The following is a 21,055-nucleotide window of genomic DNA, read 5'->3' on the forward strand; positions in this document are numbered from 1 at the left end:
CTCGGACAGTTTAGAAAACATCTTCATAATTCCAGTCAAAATTATTCAGATCTACTACACGGCACACAACACTGGAATCGGCATGACCAGTGAACACTTTAGTTACTTTAATCCTGCTGACTTACATGAGATGCATTTTTTTAGGTATAACTGTAATTTTGGTGAAATCCTTTCAAAATATGGGAGTAAGCTTTTGTTATTTTCCCACAAAACACACAGTCCATATGACTGCCCGCTATTTTGGTGAAATCCTTTCAACATATGGGAGTAAGATTTTGTTAGTTTCCCACAAAACACACAGTCCATATGACTGCCTGCTATTACCGGTATCCCAGTATGGTTGTGTATCCATGTCAAACTGCCTGCTATTTTGGTGAAATCCTTTCATATGGGAGTAAGCATTTGTTATATATATGGTTGTGTATCCATGTCAAATGATATATATTGCAATATTTGTTTGTGTTCTGATATATTGGGAAAAAGATGTACATCCAGTTTTGTTTTTACTTGTAATTCAGGTTCTAAGCAACAGTCATTCACTCCCTAAACTAATGAAAGTGGAAGCATGTGAATCCGAAGTAAGAGTGGTGAGTAAGTGAATGATTGTGTTTGGTTAAACACTGTTGAATAGTACTCCAGTATTCCAGTACCATGGATCATCAACTGAATTGAAGTGAAAAGCCTGAAGTGATGCAGAGACATTAATTACAGCTTTGGTGAAACCTACAAGCAAGGATACATTGCTGACAAACCAAGAAACATCACTGGGCAAACCCATTATCATAGGTGCTGACATGTCTAAGGGAGGCAACTCTGCAGAGCAAATTACTGCACCTTAGATCAAAGGGCACCTACTGCCCCAAGTGTTTCAGGATCACCACAATAACCAGCCTTATAACACACAGATGTTCCTATATTGAACTAAAAACACAGAATTAGGTTTCTTCAAAAACATTTAATTGCATTTATTTACACAATAGCAAACAACACTGATGTCATGAAACAGAGTCATCCTGTTTCATGTAGGCTTTGGTCTGGATCCTTGTGACCAGTCGACGGGCGTAGAAGTCCCGGTACTCGGGCGGCAGCTCCTCTAGGGTCTTCAGAGCACGGTCTAGGATCTGGGTGGCTCTGGCGGCTGGCTGGGGGTCCTTGTTGCCATATGTGTCCTTGTGGTCATAGAGGTTTGGGCTGAGGTGTTTCCAGAATACATTCACAGCAACACCAAACTCCAGGGAGATCACATTATGGAACCAAAGGGCTGAAAATAATGGAAAAATCAACATTATTGAAGAATAAAGTCATGTTGTTTTTTGTTTATGTTGGTTAGAAATTGAATCAACATTATGAATAAAGTCTAGTTAGATAATGTTTAATTAAGCTACAAATACACAAATCAGCCAAATAATATTACTTTTCTGACACAACCATCAACAAAAACATTGAAGTTTTGTACAATTTTGAGGATTTTTGTTTTGTTTTCTGCCTCACCAGGAATGAAGAGAATGTCGCCTGGGTCGAGGAATCCCTCATGTCGTTCTGCATCTGGAAACTTGGGGAACCGCTCCAGATCAGGATTGTCGATGTCAATGACCTCTGACTTGTCTCCTGACAACAACAACAATTGATAAATGTAGTTCAGTTGGTTCACACCCGGACTGTCGAATGTTTTATTGAATACACACCCGGACTTTCGAAAAGCAGTGGAGTGTGGCAATGCTCCACACCTGGAGTGTCGACTGCCTTGGAGAACATGAACCTGCGAATAGCAGAAAGACTGCGCTAATCCGCTCTACTCTAATTAACGAGGAAGAAGACGTGAGTATCATTGTTGTTGAAATGAGAAAAGAGTATGACGTCACATACTGGCGCTGTGTGGAGAAAACTTGCAAGGCTACCCTTCAGAGTAGAGATGACGTCATATCCAGTTTCGGAAACCATCTTGACAACCATGCCTCACATGTCTTCCTGCTTCACATCGACCAATTCAAGTCTATGCTCATTCACTACTCCAAGACAGAGACAACAACCATCAACACAATTAAAAGATAAAGCTACTCTGTTTTCAATTTTGCGGTCCTTTATCGTTCATTTAAGACCGCTAAATGTAATTTAAAAAACTAACGCGTTAGCGTGAGGTTTTAAATTAAACATTTAGCTGTCTTAAATCAACGATAAAGGACCGCAAAATTGAAAACAGTGTAGCTTTATCTTCATTCTAGCACGACTGATAAGCGTTTTAAAACCGAACTGTTTGGCGCGCAAGAACACATGGCGCGAAGGGGCCTTTTTCCTGGAAATCGCTTGGAATCGTCCCGTTCAGGGACAGGATGTTTAATGAACAAAATAGGACATTTTCAACATCATAAATGCTTTATTTCAGGAACCAGTATGCTTGTATTTGTAGCATACATTAATTAAAAACAATACAGTTTATACTGTGAGCAAGTACAATTATTTGATTTTCCTCAAGCGAATTATTGATCTCCCCTACTGATCAATACGTGTGTTGTCGACGTCAACATATGTAGATCTGGACCCGATTTGAATATACTGCCCCTTTTGGCGCTGCTGACGGATTTGCAGCTTCTTAGTTTCTCCACTGGGATTTGGTTTAAGATATTCTCCTTCAAACCATTCGCTTTTTACTTAAAAAAACCCCCAAAGATGCCGCCGAGATAAAAATTGCCGATGTCCGACATGTTTGTTTACAAACAATAGGGTCAACGAGTTCGTTGTATTCATACGCTGTGAATCGGTCACTTAAATTAGCGGTCTTAAACTGCTATTTTAAGTACGGTTTTGATGAGCTCTCAGCCAATCAGAATCGAGTATCACACAATGTCGTGCTAGAATCTTCGATGAAGAACTGATCAACATCCGAAGAAATGCCGAGTCCCTGCTAGTGGTGGTCCCATTAATTAAAATAATCGAAGATTGGTCGCAATGACAAAACGACCAAGCAATCGATCATGTTTTCTCATAATCGAACACAAACAATTTGGGAACACTTGTTTGCAATAACAATATTTTTTAATAGGTTTATTTTGTCTCTACATTGCATAAGCACTACAAGCTCGTTCCAAGTCATGATTAAATCTATCTAACAACTCCATCCAGGAAATGTATGTTCCTAACACACTAGTCATCCTTTAAAGATGTGAAATTTGCAAATGCATTTTGTGCAATTTGTGAAAAAACACACAAAGAGAACTACATGTTTTTTCTTTATTTTTTGTGCATTAACAAACATAACCAGGAAAATTTGATAAATAACGCTAACCAATTATTTTCGATGATTGATCGGTTGTAATGAACCAATCATCAATTATGAGATTTACACCAATTCCCAACACTAGTCCCTGCCATATGATATCTTGCAGCACATTCCTATGTTTGACACTGTTAGAACATCCATGTACCAAGTGAGGCACAAGACCATTCCCAAGCTACCCATGAGTAGAGCCACCGTCATTCAGATGGATTTTGAGAAGGCCGCCCTCAACGCCGTGTCGACAGTGTTGCCAGTGTTGCTATCGTGGATGTTACTTTCACTACTGTCAGTGTGTTTGGAGATGTATCCAGAAACTTGGCCTAGTGACTGAGTACAAAGAGTGTGATGACTGGCGACGACGTGTATGACATGCTGTTCACTAGCTTTGGTGCCTGTTTATCAAGTTGAGGATGTTTGGGTCCAAGCTATTGCCGATGCTCCTCAAGGCTCTGCTATCACCAGATTTATGGACTACATCACAGAGACATGGGTGGATGGACCAAATCAGTGGAAGCAGGACCTGTGGAACCAATTCCTGAATGATGGCCATCACACACGTAATGAACAATAATCTAGAAGGTTGGCATCATCGTTTGACCAATATCACTGGGAAATGTCATCCCAACATCTATGAGCATGTTCATATGTTGAAGAGAAAGCAGTCCTTTGTGGAGGCCCACCGTGCTCAAGTGTGTGGCCACAGACGTGCACCAGCAAGGAAGCGCTGCTACCGTGAGCTTGACGGAAGGCTTCAGTGTCTCAAGGACCAGCCTCAGAGACAAGAGATTTCCATAATGAACTATGCTGATCAGACTGGGCTCACTTGGGATGACTATGATGTGAATCAAGGGTCTATGAGCAGCGTACACTGTATATTGTTACAAAGTGGCCACAATAAAGAATGTACTGCATAACATATTTTGTTTTCCTTAACGCCTGGAGAGTCAAACGCCATAGTGTTAACACCTAATTACCCCTGTACGTAATAACTCAAACATCGATTTTATAAAATTTCAGTTTTTGACAGTCTGGGTGGATAGCGTTAAGTTATACTAGTACACTGATTCCCCTTCACTTCCAACTAAGTGCCCTTGTCAGGTAGCATTAAAGCCTCTTGCTTGTTATTAACTCTTGTTATCATTGACCACAATTTGTGGTGTGTCCCCATTTGCCCCGTCCATTTCCCGTGATGTTGTTGGAATATTGCTAAAAGCGACGTAAAACCAAACAGTCAGTGTTATCATTGAAAACTACAGATCCCTCTGAAGGTTATTACCTGTTATGTATAGTTTCCATGTCAAAGCTTTGGTAAATAACTGCCTTTTCAAGAACCAGTTTTTGCATTTCTACAGGTACAAATGTAAAAACTGCATACTTATGCAATCTGTTGAGTGGTGACTGTGTTTATATCTTCATAAATGCCTAGTCCTGTGATTGAGGGTCCTGGGACTCATTCTCAATTTTCAGGGCCTGGGTTCAGTTCCACTAATGATCTTAGCCCTCCCTATTGTAACCCCTAAAATCCCAATCTTAGCTGCGTGGCGTTGCATCCGTTGTCCACTAACCAATCTTACCCATGTCATGAGTATTAAGATCCAAATTCTAAGTTCTCATCCCACTTAGAATGCTAAAATCAATAAATAAATCAACAATTAATGGCTTTCATACTTGTTTGAGTGGCATTTTAGAAGTTGAGACGTACAATATATAACAAGTTTTATGGATAACAACTTCTTTATTTTGGTGAGTCTGACGTTTCGATACAGATTCTTGTACCGTTGTCAAGCAAAGAGTGATACATGAAGTGTAGGAGCTGCATATATATACTGTATATAACAATGAAACAACATGAATAGACAAAGGAAACAACATAAATTGCCACTGATTGGTGCTAAGCAGTAAGCTGATGAAGCCAGTGAAAATACATAAAGGATAGTGAATGGAAGCCAGAGATGTAGTTACAATGAGATGTTTATACAATGGATCTCGATGTTTATACAATAGACTGGGCTTGGTGGAGGAGTGGAGATATAAGCAGATGGAATGAAGTCTCATCTAAGCTTGATTAGATCACGGTTGATGGTAGGCTTGTGGCGTTTGATCTGTTAGTGGAACTTCTAGCTAAGCTTGTAAAATTTAGTGAACTCCAAGATTGATCTTAGTTAAGATCGGTTAGTGGAATGGTCCCTGGACACAACATGGGGTCCATTAAATATTATTACTACTATGTTGTAATATTCCAAATTCACTATCCTATTGTATTGTATCATTTCATCACATACATTACAGTAATTAAACTACTTAGCCTGGCTAGTAGCAGACTCAGTGATAACTTCTTGCTACTGATTGACATTTTACAAAAGCATTCAGACTTTTCAAGTTTCCCCATGTTATGCACTAATAAATTTTGTTGCGTCCGTTGTCAGTTTTAATGAGTATAGGATGCAGGAATTCACATCCTGTAAATCCCTGTAAATGCAATAAATAAATCAACAAATAATAAGTTAACAGCTTGCTTGTTCTATCATTAACATAACTGTATGTAAATACAAGGACAATGACACTGTTCAGAGTGAGGGGCGGTTGGACAGCCTAGTGGTTAAGGCGTCTCGCCGAAGACCCAGGTTCGATTCCCCACATGGGCACAATGTGTGAAGCCCATTTCTGGTGTCCCCCACCCTGATATTGCTGGAATATTGCTAAAAGTGGCGAAAAACTAAACTCACTCACTCCCTCACTGTTGAGAGTAATGGTGCAGCACTGGGATGTCAAATTATTTGTAATAAGTTTACACAAACACAAACACCCCAAACTGCTGATCCGATGTTTATAGGATTTTACTGTTCAGTGAAGACAAACACACTAAAAGCCCACAAACCATTCAAGTATAAATTTTCCACTTCTCTAGGGCTGAAAAGCACCACCCGCTTGCGGCCATTGACTTGTATAAGCAGGTTGTCCATTACCTACATAGAGATGAATATGATATTAACAAATCAACACAAACTCATAGTCTGACATGCCTTACTCTCAGAGTATGGGTTTAAATCCCAGATGGGACTGAGCTCCCCAAAATGCTAGAATTTGTACTTTACTGAGAAAGCGCAATCCCATAATTACATATGTTGAATTAACATTAATGGAAGCTAGGCATGATACTGACAAACCACAAAACTCAGGATTCAAACTCACAATCACAATCAGGATCCTGACAGAAAAGACTCAAATTTGCACATTGAACTTACAGCACCAGAGGTGAGGTGAAATTGGGTTTAACGTCGTGTTTGAGAATATTTCACTCATATGACGATGTGCATGTGTGTATGTGTATGTGCGGCTGCTTGTACTAGCCCAGACTTAAGCTGGTTTTATAGTGCTAGCTCACTGAGATACCATGCCGCAGTGAAGCATGAATACCCCACTCAGACACAGTATACTGACTCCGAGCCGACCAGTCCTTGTTGTACCCATTAATGCGACAATATTTTAACGCGTCTTTTGCCAGGCAGGGGACCAACAAGTACCATATTTTAATGTCTTTTGGTATGACGCGCATGTCTACAGCATCGAACCTGCAGACCTTCACATACTCTGTCGGTGGACGCTCCCAATAACATACTACACTCAGTTTATTGATAATATCATTCATACAGCATTATATTATTACTATTATATTATATCTCATATAGTAAAGGACCCAGTGAAGATCAACTGGGAGTATCTCCCAATATACATATCAAGATACACATAGTTTATTGATAATATCATTCATATCGCTACAGTTAATTCACATCAACTTCATTATATTATTACTATTATATTATATCTCATATGGTAAAGAGATGAACAACAAAGCATAAAACAGATATTTTGAAAATATTTCTGGTGTGGTTTGACAATAAATGTCTCATTACAATCAAATTCAAAATTAAATTCAGACAAAACTTGAGTGTGAAGACGAGTCAGAAAAGTCAACATTTAAATCTTAAAATAAAAAACAATGTACAGATGGCATAATTTATGATGAAACTGTTGATTAAATGGATGTTAGGTCCAATTGTTGCCAACAAGTCCTTTCAATACTGTTTTGAGGTTTTATGTTAGAAACTGGTTGGCATGATGGTGTTACGGACCTACGTTGTGAAAAATATGGTATGTCAAAACTATTTTCATGTAAGCTTTACTTTGGATCGAGAGGTGATAAAAAGGTAAAAGAATCTTGAATTGGTTTTTGGTCTTGATAGTGGCATTTCAGTTTTTACAAAGATGATGATACTAAAAACATTGTCAATCACATAAAAATCCTTTGCATTATTTTTATAGTCATGGTGATCTTTACTGAAGGAGGTATTAAAAAATATCTTCGGATTCTGATTGTATTTGTTTTCTGAAACATCGATTTTTATGGTAAATGGTTAAAGAAATGCAAAAATATTGCAAAAATGCAAGCAGACTGAAAACGTTATAGCACAGACTGTCTCCAGTGATATCATTATGCCCTTACATCATAGTGGGTCCACAACTGTACTCCTGGTGATGCTATACGGAACACGCTGGAGTAGAACTTGGATGGCTCATAGAACTCGGGCAAGTGGATGTCAGCAGCCAACTCCGGGAACTGATGGTGAATATCTGCTATGTCTTTTCTAGGATCATCCCCTAGAGCCCTCAGGTAGTAATGCTCTTCCTGCAACAGTGAGTGGGTGAGTGGGTGAATGGGTGAGTGAGTGAGTGGTGGGTGAGTGAGCAGTTGAGTGGCGAGTGAGTGTATCCTTTTGTAGTTTCTGTGGAAATAAGGCCTAAAAAAAGTTTGTGGTTCGATTTCCCGACCCTGCATCCTAAATATTCCTAGCTGAGTGAGTGAGTGTGAGGAGAATTTATTTTCTGACACATGAGTGTGAAAATATTTTGCAGTGTGTGTACCCCAAACCTACCTACCTACCCTAGTTCTGAAATGTAGGAAATCGGGGTGAGCCCACAACATTTATATTTTTGGGAAATAACATGTGATCTGAGATCAGATGCCTCATTCCCCAAAACTGAAGGTGTTATCCTCATCTGAGGAATGACTCCACTTCCTGCTGTTTAATAGTAATATTTTGCTACTTAGACTTGCATAGTGAGTGAGTGAGTATGAGTGCAATATTCCAGCAATATCCGACAGGGGATACCAGAAATGAGTTCATGGTTCGAACCGAGTGAGTCAGCATGATGTATGGTTTTTTTAAGCATGAGGCTAATATTCCAGCAATATCATAGATGAAAGACAGGGATACCAGAAATGGGCTTCACACACTGTACCCATGTTGGGAATCGAACCCGGGGTATCAGCATGATGAGCAGACACTATAACCATGAGGTTATCCCACTGGCCCCTAGACTTGCATAAAGCCTTGATGAAATAATTTGAATCAACAGATTTGAACCAAGAGCTTCTGTTGAATGTGGGACAAAACCCACAGTGATGCAGATGGTGAAACACATTAAACCACTGATCAAGACACAAAGCATAGAAGCCAATCTGGATCCGAGCACGGGCAAAATATTTATAGTTGAAATTTCCATTCTGGACAAAATGGCACTTCTGACACAGCTAGTAATAACACTGATATCTGGCTTCACTCATGAGATTCTACATATCCACAAAATAAAATGCATGTTGTTTGGGAATTTTTTGTTGTTTAATGCCACAGTCAGCAATATTCCTGCTGCCTGGACCAGAATATCCAGTGACTGACATCAGGAGCATCAATCAATGGAATTTGGTTTTGGTGACATGCATCAATCAAGTCAGTCAACCTGTCCACCTCATCATGTAAGACATCAATTGGTAACAAGAGACAGACCATTGTCAGGTAGTGCCATGACACTCTTAAAAAGATATCTACGGTGAGCAAATTTCCTTACCTCAGAAAGGAAAAACTCGGAATGTCTTTCTTCTGCTGCCCTTTGTACAAAAGTTGAAAATGGTAATGATCTAAAATGGAAAAAGAGATCAGAAATGAAATTAACAATCATAATGGCAAACTAATGACAGTGATGGTCAATGTCTGGAAGGAATAAAAATTATATAAACGATTATCATTTGTAGAAAATGCCAGCAAATTTAAATGTTACTTGATGAGAAGCCATGCTGGATATTTTGGTTGGGTGACTGACATCTAAATGTCAATCAAAGCCCTATTACCTTCATATACATAATAAAACTGAAACATAATAAAGTTACGAGTACCATAGTTGCAATAATAATATATTCTAAGCACCCTATATTTAAAAGTTATTTTGGCAGACGATGTCATTATAAAAACACACATAAAAACTTATATTTGTTGTCAGAGCTATCAAACTTAGTTCAAATGTAGATAAAACTTGATGAAACAAGAGACCATGAATAATTATTTATTTAATGAACCATCCAAAGGTATTTGAGGAAACTCAGATATTTTTGACAATAGTTACAAGGCAATTACTCTCACCTTCCCTGCTGTGATTTATGCGAATATTTTAAATACACTCTTCTTGCCAAATTATAAAACAATCTTGAACAAACATGTTAATGTCAGAAAAATTTATATATAATCACTGTATTGGGTTCTACCTGTAAACAAAATTTTTCTTTAAAAAATCCATCTGTGGAGTAGTGGACACATGAATCTTCACCTCCTTGTCCCCTCCAAATTTTCTGAGATGGTCAACTGACCATTTCTCTCTGCATGGCCCAATGTCTATTCCTCTCAAAATAACAGGTTTTCTCTGAAAAAACATTCACTTCTCATCACATGATCAACACTTGGAACACAATAGATAAACACATTATCGGTGTCATCAATTTCTCTATTCATTATGAATTGAACAAATATTGGTGCACTTACAGAATACCGGATACATACCAACCATATTGTTAATGTCACGTCTATCTAACTCTAACGCTATCCCTAACCCTAAACCTTACCCTAATCCGAACCCTAAACCTTACCTTAACCCTAAACCTTGCCCTAACCCTAAACCTTACCCTAACCCTAGGAGTTAGGAAGGTATCCGGTATTCTGTAATCTTACCCAAATATTTACGACAGTTTTACATATTCTTTCATTTATAGCATTTAATTCATTCCAAAACCAGGAATAATATTCGACAAATGAGCAGTGCAAATGATATTTTATATGCGCTTCTGCCACATGTAACAACGATTTGTCTTAACTAGTCCTGGGTTTACCTTTGGATACACGTCATTCAAGAATATATCTTTTGTAGCATTGTGTATAACTGGTAAATCATAATTCGTTCGGAATATCGATGTTGCGTTGTCACCATTCATTTGTTTCGGTTAGTAGAATCTATGTCTTCTTCGCGTAATGTGAGTAAGAGGAAGTGGAAATCTTTAGTCAAGAAAACCAAAATTGATTCTCGTAGAAGGGAGGCAACTCCAGACCAATGTGTATTTTCGAAAATGGCCTTGCGATCGATTTGGGCTTTTGGAGCGATTATTTACTCAAACATACGCCCGCGTGTTATTTCAAAACTTTCAAAACTTGGCTTGCGGACATTCCCTTTGACGCATAGGCCCAGTCTGAGTCGTGTCTTGTTGCGTCAAACATCAAAATCATCTTGTCAGAACTTTCCCCAGTTGTCAACAATCACATTCGCTAAGCACGAAGATGGTTCTTGTTGTAAAACGTCTGCAAGCAACGTGCCTGGCTCCAAAGTGGAACAGCGCCACAACGCGCGTTCTTTCTCTACAGGATTTGACGAGAGTGGGAAGAAACGTAGAATTCCACTGAAGTTAATGGAATTCCCTGAAATTTTATGGCCTAATATCATAAAATCGATGAAAAATAGAATTTTTGCCTTTTTGATTACAGGTTATTTCGACAAATCATTCACGATTGACACTTTCATAGAGGGATGTATACAGGTAATTAAATTGACTGTACACAACACAAGACAGGAAGGGGGTATATAAATTTCAATGCTGGATTACTGTATGTTTGTCATATCGACCATTTGTCTTTCCAACTTTTATGTCTACAAATATCACAAGATGATATAAAAGGTAACCTCTCTTGCATTGCTGTTACAAATATCCTGTGTTAAGTTTAATAATAGCATCCTATGTAATCAGCAAGCATCAATGAACTCTCATGGCAAAGATGACAATAAGAAAATGCATCACTTTTAGGAAGGGTTATTGTAATAGAAATCTAAAAATAAAACCCGGTAATGTAATTTCAGCAGTGAAATTTGTGTAACCCTCGAAAATCTAGTGTCCGGACATATTCATCAATAAATTATCATAGTTACTTTTGTTTCACACTAGGTGAAGCAGTTGCAATAGATTAACATGATTTTATGTTTAGTGAGTGCCTGTGGACAAGTATTTGAAAACCTCATAATATCATCTTGTTTATAATGAATACAAGTATGACAAGTTAAAGGTCACATGCAACCAAAAAAGCAAACATACTTAAAACACAATTATCACTTATTCATGACATATAATATACATTGCTGATTATGAAAAACAAATAAAAAATTATAAGCATACAATCGCAAATCAAAAGTGCAATATTTTGTACTTGGGTTTACTTCCCTCGAAACAAAGCACCCGGGAGACCGAACCCAGTCAGAGCGGGTGGGTGTGCACTCAAGTGTAACGAGGACTTTCACTGGCTGGTTCATTTGCCATACGTGCTGAGGGCTCATTGTGTGTGTATATATAGAGATGTTGGGTTTTGTCCAGGTGGTTTTTGTCCAGGTGGCTTTGTCCTCCTCCTGGTTTTGTAAATACATGCTCATAATTTTCTGCATTTGTGCTAGATCCAATCAACAAATACTGAGATGGTGAACTACTGCGTGGCTGGAAACTGTCGTTTGTCCAAGTACAAAGCACGACTTGAAACTGACAATCTGAGTTTGCACCGGTTTCCGTCCGATCCAGTCATCCGAGAAAAATGGATGCAGTTTGTTTGCAACCCACAGACATAATAACATGTCATGTGTACAAGTATCACACCTGCCTGTCTGTGTAATTACATAATGTGACAGAGACAGAACTCAGGTGCACGAGCCATAAATCAATGTATTTTGTTTATGGTGTATAGCCTGATAGGTGTTAAGTTAAAATTGCATGTGGTCAGTGATCGAAGTTGTGTATTACATATTGTCATTAGAAGACAGGAAGGCAGACACATAGGTGTCAATAAAACAGATATTGAGTTTTGCCTGTGACAGAGACTGCTTATCACAATCAACATATTTTTCAATGTATCCAATTTAACAATGAAATTAGTATTTCTAAGGCTACACTTTCTTGAAAACTTGGTTTGCAAATCTACCAACCCCCAAAAAGCAAGATGTGAAAACAAATAAGAAAAAGTATGGCACCAGTGTATTTTTATTACTGCAGACCCAAGATGCTTGTAACCACAAGAAACATCTTTTGTTCTCCAACTTCGACCACAGCGATAATCCTTGCACGCATCACTTGCTGTGTTTTTATGAGTCGCCTTCCCGGTTCAAGCCGCGTGAACCTAATCACTGCGCATGCGCTCTGGGCGCAGCGCAGCACAGCTGTTGAAACAACTTTTCACCCCAGCTCGGGGGTGAAATTAGTGAATCGTTTGAACTCCGATTTCGATTTTTTTTTCATCACATATTTTTCAACTTTATAAGCTGAATTTGCATTTTTGATAATTTGTTACTGTAAGTCCATACCGAAAGGTATCAGAATCTGCAAAGTTGTGTTTTATGTTGCATGTGACCTTTAATGTTTTGCTATAAAATGTTGATTTCAACTCATTTTCATGAGAACATGTGGAAGGGAATAACTAATTTCCAAGTATGAATCCTTTTAGGAAAAGTTATGAATATACTCTACAAAGGTATCTGCAATAGTTAACAGCTGGTTAAACATCATGAGGTTAGACAGGTTATTGATGACTCATGATTAGTTGACAAAACCAATTGAAAATTCAACATGCACATACACATTCCTTTCTGACAATTCTTATGATCTGTCCAGCATCATGATCATATCTTGTTGAAAACAAATTAATATCTAAATTTAGCATAGTCTTTTCAATATTATAAATTATTGGAATATTTTTGGGTGGTCAAGCCTGCTGACTTTGGTGACACATGTCATCATATCCCTGTTGTGTAGATCGATGCTCATGGTGGGGCGGTGGGTAGCCTAGTGGTTAAAGCTGCCATTGTCAATTGACCGTGGCTTAAACCAAACAGAATCCCCCATGGGTACAATGTGTGGAGCCCATTTCTGGTGTCCCCGCTGTGATGTTGCTGGAATATTGCTAAAAGCGGCGTAAAACCAAAACTCAGTCAGTCAGTCAGTCGATGCTGATGCTGTTGATCAATGGATTGTCTGGTCCAGACTCGATTATTTACAGACTGCTGCCATATAGCTGGAATACTGCTGAGTGCAACTTAAACAACAAAACAAAACAAAACAAAACAAAACTGTTCTGGCTTTGTTTTTCAGGCTGTGTCCCTTGTCTCCAGCTGCATATCTGTGGGCAACTTTGACAGTCTGCAGGGACTAGTGGAAGATGAGGTAATAAAATCCCTCTCTACTCTATGTCAAGTGTTTGCATGTCATAACAGCCAAAATGTGTGCTTGATCCAGGTTTATCTCAGCCCATCCATGTCATTTATGTGTTTTTCAACTCCAACCCCAATCAGTGAGAGAGTGTCGTGCGAAAAAAAGAAAAGTTTTCCAACTAATTTTGTAACCTTTCTTAGCTTTTTATTTATGACACATGTCAGCCAAGACCAATTGCACAGATCAATGCTCATGATGTCAATCACTGCATTGTTTGGTCCAGACTTGATTATTTACAGTACCCCATCATATATCTGTGGTGTCCACCTATAAAATGAGGCTGTGGTGTCCACCTTTTCCTTTAAAATGCAGCATTTCTGAGTGTGGAATATTGGGACTGTCCATGGTGCAGCATATGCACCACCTTGGGAGCCGTAAATTTTTACAGCACTTCACCACAGATAAATCAGTGGATATCTGTGTTTAAAAACAGCTTTTACGGACATGTTACAGAGTTTTGTTTTTAAAAGAAAGCAAGGAAGTGCAACCTCCTGAAATTCTGCCTACACAATGTTTGGATGGGTTGAAATAGGAATTCATTATGTTTTGTTTGCCCTGAAGCACTTGCCCTGGTCATGCATTTATTGTGGAAGGTGCTCACTTCTGGTACCTGATTGCTCTAGTGATATAGGGAGCATAGGTGGCCCAGATGGATCCAGATCTTAAGATCCACAATTTGCCGTGATGAGTTGTGTCCCATGTGGGTACTCCAGAGTGAGTGAGTATGGTTTTACGCAGCTTTTAGCAATTTTACAGCAACATCAAGGCAGGGGACACCAGAAATGGGCTTCACACATTGTACACATGTGGGGAATCAAACCTGGGCCTTTGGCGTGATGAGTGAACGCTTTAGCCACTAGGCTACCCCACGCCCTTGGTACTCCAGAAACCTATAGTATGACCATTGTTTGTAATCCAGGTTCTACCCAATTATGTTTCTTGATTTGTCAACACAATACTCATGCTTGTTGGATTCACCATAATGATTAAAAGTTTGAGAACTGCTTCTCTTGGGCTTTCTTCCCACATGAGGGGGCGGTGGGTCACGCCAAAGACACTGGTTTGAATCCCCACAAGGGTACAATGTGTGAAGCCCATTTCTGGTATCTCCTGCTGTGATGTATAGTCCGTTTGGCTCAAAAGCAGACCGATGGATTGCAATCTAACTCCAAAACTACTAAACATATAATACTCAATGAAACGCTGATCATAATCAAAACGTCAAACCAACTCTGTGATTTGTTTGCAGAATTTATGTCCTAAAATTAATAAAGTTGTTTAACAACCTATCATTAAAATTTTGACACAGTTCACTATTTGTTACGAGGGAGGAGTGCAGAGAAAGGGACAGCCAGGTGTTAGGGAAGCACGTGCACAAGTGCCGACAAAGTTATTGATCCATTAACCTGTGCTGTGCCGTCTCCATCCTTTCTCGCACACTTGACTGTCCCTTTCTATGCACTCCTCCCTCGTAACAAGTAGTGAACTGTGTCAATATTTTAATGATAGTTTGTTAAACAACTTTATTATTTTTAGGACATAAATTCTGCAAAAACCTCACAGAGTTGGTCTGACGTTTTGATTATGATCAGTGTTTCATTGAGTATTTTATGTTTATTAGTTTTCGAGTAAGATTGCAATTCATCGGTCCGCTTTTGAGCCAAACGGACTATAGCTGGAATATTGCTAATAGTGGCGTAAAACCAAACTCAGTCAGTCAGTCAGTCTTCCCATATGACATGCCAGGATAAAACTGGAACACAGTACTGTTAAAAGTGGGAATAAAGAATTCTGAAACCCTCTATTTTTTACAGGCCATTCAAGAAATCCGGAACTCATATGCAGATTTAGATGTGAGCCAGAGAAGATTTGTCGGTGTTAATCCTCGGGATATCTTCTTCCGCTTTGTGTACGAGATTGGCATGATATTTGATGATCACTCAGGTAAATATAGATGTGTGTAGACGAGATGATTCTGAATCGCCCAAGTGAAGCCCTTATTCAACTTAATACTTGATAACCGCCTCTGTGGTGTTGTGGTTAGAGCGTCCGCCCGGAGAGCGGAAGGTCGTGGGTTCGATCCCCGACCGCGTCATACCAAAAGACGTTAAAATATGGTACTTGTTGGTCCCTGCCTGGCGCTGGGCATTAATGGGTACAACAAGGACTGGTTGGCTTGGAGTCAGTATAATGTGTCTGATTGGGGTATTCATGCTTCACTGCGGCATGGTATCTCAGTGAGCTAGCACTATAAAACCAGCTTACGTCTGGGCTAGTACAAGCAGCCGCACATACACATACACACGCATGCACGTCGTCATATGAGCGAAATATTCTAAAGCACGACGTAAAACCCAATTTCACCTCACCTAATACGTGATACACTTGCAGTATAGTTATAAATATTGTGACAGAAGCTGGAGGAGTACCTGTGCAATCCTTCACGATTGGTTCAGATGACTTGGTTGATGTCATTGTGTCGCTGGATTGTCTTGGTTTTATATACTTCCCATCAAAAGTCTAGACTCACTAGTGTAAATATAGCCACTTACTTCAGGCAACCGTTCTAACTAAATGTTGCAAAATATTCCATACTATTTAAAGGTACTGTTTACACATTAACTGATGTAATGTAAAACAAATTCGTAACGTTGAAATGATTATTGTCATGAGATCAATGAATGATAAAAATCGGTGAAAATTGGCGAATTCTTAACAAAACTTTACACCAAACCGCAGATGTTCACATGCACGATATTTGCACATGCTTTTCAGCAATTTGATGCATGATCCTCGTGCAACCCATCTGCATAAGGATTGCAGTTGGTTCCCCCAAGTTATTGGAGACATCAATCTTCGATGTAACCATATATATATACATAGCTTATAGTGAGTGTTATAAGTGAGTCTAAACTTTTGGTGGGAAGTATATATAGACTGCGGTGTTGGGAATTGTTTAAAATTTCATAATTGATGATTGGTTTAATACAACCGATCCATCATCGAAAATAATTGCTTAGTGTTATTTATCAAAATTTCCTGTTATGTTTGTTAATGCACAGGAAAACATGTAGTTCTTGGGGTTTTATTTTGCAAATTGCACCAAATTCATTTGCAAATTTCACATCTTTAAGGATGACTAGTATGTTAAGAACATAAATCTCCTTGATTCTTTGAGATAAATTCAGTCATGACGTGGAACAAGCTTGTAGTGCTTATGAAATGTTAATTTCATGACACAGACAAATCAACGTTTGAAAAATATTGTTAATGCAAACAAGTGTGTCAAAATTGTTTGTGTTCGATTATAAGAAAACATGATCAATTGCATAGTTGTTCAGTCACTCCGACCAATCTTCGATTATTTCAATTACTCAGACCTCCAATAATATTAGACTGACAGCATATAGCTGGAATATTACTGAATGCAACAACAAACAAACAACACCGATTTTCTACTGACATTATGACAATGATTAATATGTGTGCCAAATTCTAGATTTTGCATGTTGAGAAGTCATTAAAGGCGTATGGAAAGTCTGTGGGTAACATCTGTTTGATAAGACCCTGTAGGACCCAGATTTCTTGTTAAAATTAGTCCCTTGAACCAATGTTAGTTCTAAGAGAGACCTTAATGGATTGGTTGATCTCGCTTGGTGACTTGTCTGATTCATGTCATGCCAGAGGCATGGGTTGTTGCTCATTGTATCGATCACTGGTTTAATATGTCCAAGCTTGTGTATATACAGGTTGCTGCCTCAAAGCTTTAATTGCTAAGTGCCATATTAAACAAATATAAAATATGAAATACAAAATTATCAATCTTTTCATTGAAGACCATCCTATCTCTTCAGCAGGGTGTCAGTTACTGTTTTTTCTTTTCCATTTCCATAATGCTCACTGATAGCTGTCATGGCAACTTAAAAGGGGCACTCGGTATTGTTCAACCCTTTCAAGATGCTTGTTTTACCTTCAAAGTTGAAGTCTTGTATGCCAGTACAGTGTCAATGTCAGTTGAATTGATTTACGTTCTTTAATAATTGGAGCTACTTTTCTTCAGAGAGAAGATTTGTGGAGGTTACAGTGGTGCTCCAGGGTTTCCATGGTTACAATGAAGCCAAAGAAAAGGAACCTATGGAATATTACAATGAAGTGCGAGACAACCAAGAAAGACTGTATATATGTAACTATAGGTGAGTGCATATTCATTTATTCATAGAATTTACCAGTGTGTGCTTCTGTTGCTATGGTAACTATGTATTAATGGTAAAAAAAAAATATAAAAAAAAGTAACTGCCATGCCCTTGACAGTAAACCCCCCCCCAAAAACAACTATGTATTAATGGGCATTATCTTGGTACATGGTTTTTGTTAACATCTGCAACATTTGTTTTTACCAGATATTTCTATTTGTAAGCAAATGTAGTATATCTGTATATATATATATATATATATTTAGGTACATATGCCAAGATTTCATCCTCTGTAAATACCCAGATGAAAACTCAGAAAAGTGTATGAAAAGTGAGAAACCTGACAAGGGCCTTGGTTTCAAGGTTCATGTTTCTCTGTAACCCATGCTTGTTGTAAGAGGCGACTAACCAGATCGCGTGGTCAGGCTCGCTGACTTGATTGACCCATGTCATAATATTGCTGAGTGCGGCATAAAGTTAAACCTACTCACTCACTCACTCATGTTTCTCTGTGGCTTGAAATGCTTTTCCTCTCTCTCTGCTTCCCTCTCTCACTCCTTTTTCCTTCAGACCCAAGCAACTTGCCCCATGTAACTTTCAATACAGATTTATAAACAGAATAATTTATACAAATTTTTTTTATTGAAGATGAAGATAGTTGATGATGATACATGTACAGTTTGTAAAACCGCCTCAGAAGATTTATCACATGAATATGTCTTTGAATGTCAATTTGTTGGGAACTTTTGGCTTAAAGTTGAAGAATTCCTCCAAACCAATTTCACACTCTCTAAATTCATTATTATGTTTGGACTGTCCTCCAACAACCATGTAGCAGATCACATTTTACTACTTGCCAAAAGATTAATCTATACTTCAAGCCTTAAACAGCAAGCTACCAGGATTTCTCATGCTGCTTAAAAAGGCCGGGGCTCAAACCTCCGAAACCCCCGTGGGTTTCCAAATAGTCTCCCATTTGCTACTCCTCAGCAATGAAGATGTTATCTGCCCGTGAGTGACAAGACTGTAACGGCTAAACTACTACTAAAATAGACATGTGTCAGAGGCCCAGATTAGCTGCGTATCCGGGTAAAATACGCATAGAATTACGCATTGAAAAATAATTGTTGCGTACCAATTACGCATTTAAAATGTTAGATACGCAAAAAGTTTAAAACAAATGCGTACGGAATATATTTATAAAAATCTCTTGCGTAATGAAACAGGCATAGATTGCTATCAAGTTGTACTGTCAGTAAAGGATGAGTGATTGTTTATGAAATAATTTCCATTATATTTAAGTTGGTTTTGATTAGGTATGACATAAGGCAGAACATACCTGCTTAGTAAACTTACTCAATGATGTAATACTTAGGTGAGTAAAGTGACTGAAATACGCACATATTTGGCATTTTCCCAGCCTGCCTGAAATATGAAACCCTGAATGAACATTTTCCCCACTCCAAGGCTTGTTTCTATGGCCACCTGACTGACACAGTGGGAAATTCAAATCTGGATTTAAAAATTAGAAATTTATTTTCAAAATGTATGTTTTGTAGACTCTCTGCATCCATACTTTTTGCTGTGAGTCTTCATAACATACTTCTTTATACTATGACTTAATATCAATACATGCAACTTGAAATGGAATAAATAAAGATGAAAACCAAAACCAAAAAAACCTTACCCCATGTGATGTTAATACAAACTCTCTCCTTTGTTTCGGGCGTTGGGGTAGCCCAGTGGTTAAAGCGTTCGCTCGTCACGCTGAAGACCCGGGTTCGATTCCCCACATGGGTACAATGTGTGAAGCCCATTTCTGGTGTCCCCCGCCTTGATATTGCTGGAATATTGCTTAAACGCGGCGTAAAACCATACTCACTCACTCACTCACTCTCCATTGTTTCAGGTTTATCCGAGAGTTCACGAAAGGTGTGGAAGGAGACTGGAGTATCAACAAACTAAACCACTTCTCTCCCAAAGAATTTACAATGATATGAACGATTCGCTATAAACACAATATTCAAATTTGGATGACATGTTTACTCTGGCACTGGGAATTATGAAGACTGGTAGTGCCCTAACACAGTTTTACGGTGACAATATCATGCTATACTCAGAGCTTTAAGGTAGAGACTTTAAAGAAAGACACTTCACTGCTTCCTTCATCAAACTTAAATATATTGTTGTGTTGCTTAAGTTGTTGAAGATATGCCTCACCAACTGCAACTTCCTCCTTGTTTCAGTTTTGAGAACTCACATATTTGAGAATTTTATTTGTGAAATAGTTAACTGGCAGCTAATTGATTAATATCAACCTGTCTATACCAGACTGTTTGACTATGAATCATATTTGAAGTTCTGGGTCCTGATTGTAAAATTGTGCCCTGTTGTAACTCTATTGTGTATCATTTACAAATATTGTAGTGCTATGAACGTTTTGTGGATTTGGATCAAGGCACCAGTGAAATGATCCTTAAGATGTGATGGTTTGAGTTGAAAATAGCTATCTGTATCACCTTATAGTTAAAGCATTAGTGTGTCATGCTGAAGGCCCATGGTCAGTTCACCACATGGGTACAATGTGTGAAGCCAATTTCTGGTGTCCCCTGCCATGATGTTGATGGAATATTGCTAATTTGGTTGATTGGCTAATGGCTATCATACCAATATTCTGAAAGTGTTGATCAGTCACAGTATTGAATACTGGATTATCTAGTCCAGATTCAGTTTTATACAAGTGTCATGTAATTGGAATAGTCTTAGAGCGCTGTGAGCGGTGACAAAGTGGATTGTGTGGTCAGACTCTGTGACGTTGTTACTTGTGTGTCATGGTACCCAAACAGTGCGGATTCTTCCTCACAATATCTAGACCTGTCTGGTCTAGACTCTATCATTTAAAATACCCGTGAAGGTCCGGGTTAGAATGAACCTTGGGATCGGGTGGTCAGGCTCGCTGACTTGGTTGAC

General features: G+C 38.6%; 2 protein-coding genes across 2 annotated transcripts; one reads left to right on the top strand and one right to left on the bottom strand.

Annotated features, from left to right (window-relative positions):
* Nucleotides 1-935: 935 nt before the first annotated feature.
* On the bottom strand, nt 936-10,623 carry LOC124291229 (tRNA wybutosine-synthesizing protein 5-like). The gene is made up of 7 exons (XM_046728175.1): nt 10,491-10,623; nt 9,873-10,027; nt 9,182-9,251; nt 7,779-7,961; nt 6,153-6,240; nt 1,492-1,608; nt 936-1,261 (listed from the first exon to the last, which is right to left on the bottom strand). The coding sequence occupies exons 1-7, from the start codon at nt 10,590-10,592 to the stop codon at nt 996-998; spliced, it is 981 nt and encodes a 326-aa protein (XP_046584131.1). The 5' UTR covers nt 10,593-10,623; the 3' UTR covers nt 936-995.
* On the top strand, nt 10,614-21,054 carry LOC124291230 (m-AAA protease-interacting protein 1, mitochondrial-like). The gene is made up of 5 exons (XM_046728176.1): nt 10,614-11,189; nt 13,773-13,844; nt 15,707-15,836; nt 17,953-18,085; nt 19,995-21,054. The coding sequence occupies exons 1-5, from the start codon at nt 10,614-10,616 to the stop codon at nt 20,083-20,085; spliced, it is 1,002 nt and encodes a 333-aa protein (XP_046584132.1). The 3' UTR covers nt 20,086-21,054.
* Nucleotide 21,055: the final 1 nt, after the last annotated feature.

This window comes from Haliotis rubra, unplaced genomic scaffold (genome assembly GCF_003918875.1).
Source record: "Haliotis rubra isolate DU_JTF1 unplaced genomic scaffold, ASM391887v1 Scf487, whole genome shotgun sequence".
Lineage (NCBI taxonomy): Eukaryota > Metazoa > Mollusca > Gastropoda > Lepetellida > Haliotidae > Haliotis > Haliotis rubra.

Coding starts and splice junctions, on each gene's coding strand:
- LOC124291230 (XM_046728176.1), top strand. CDS start 10,614: ATGTCTTCTTCGCGTAATGTGAGTAAGAGGAAGTGGAAATCTTTAGTC. Junction 13,845..15,706: donor AGGGACTAGTGGAAGATGAG/GTAATAAAATCC, acceptor TATTTTTTACAG/GCCATTCAAGAAATCCGGAA. Junction 18,086..19,994: donor CTGTATATATGTAACTATAG/GTGAGTGCATAT, acceptor CCATTGTTTCAG/GTTTATCCGAGAGTTCACGA.
- LOC124291229 (XM_046728175.1), bottom strand. CDS start 10,592: ATGAATGGTGACAACGCAACATCGATATTCCGAACGAATTATGATTTA. Junction 6,241..7,778: donor AGTTGTGGACCCACTATGAT/GTAAGGGCATAA, acceptor ATCTCTATGTAG/GTAATGGACAACCTGCTTAT. Junction 1,262..1,491: donor CGACATTCTCTTCATTCCTG/GTGAGGCAGAAA, acceptor CATTATTTTCAG/CCCTTTGGTTCCATAATGTG.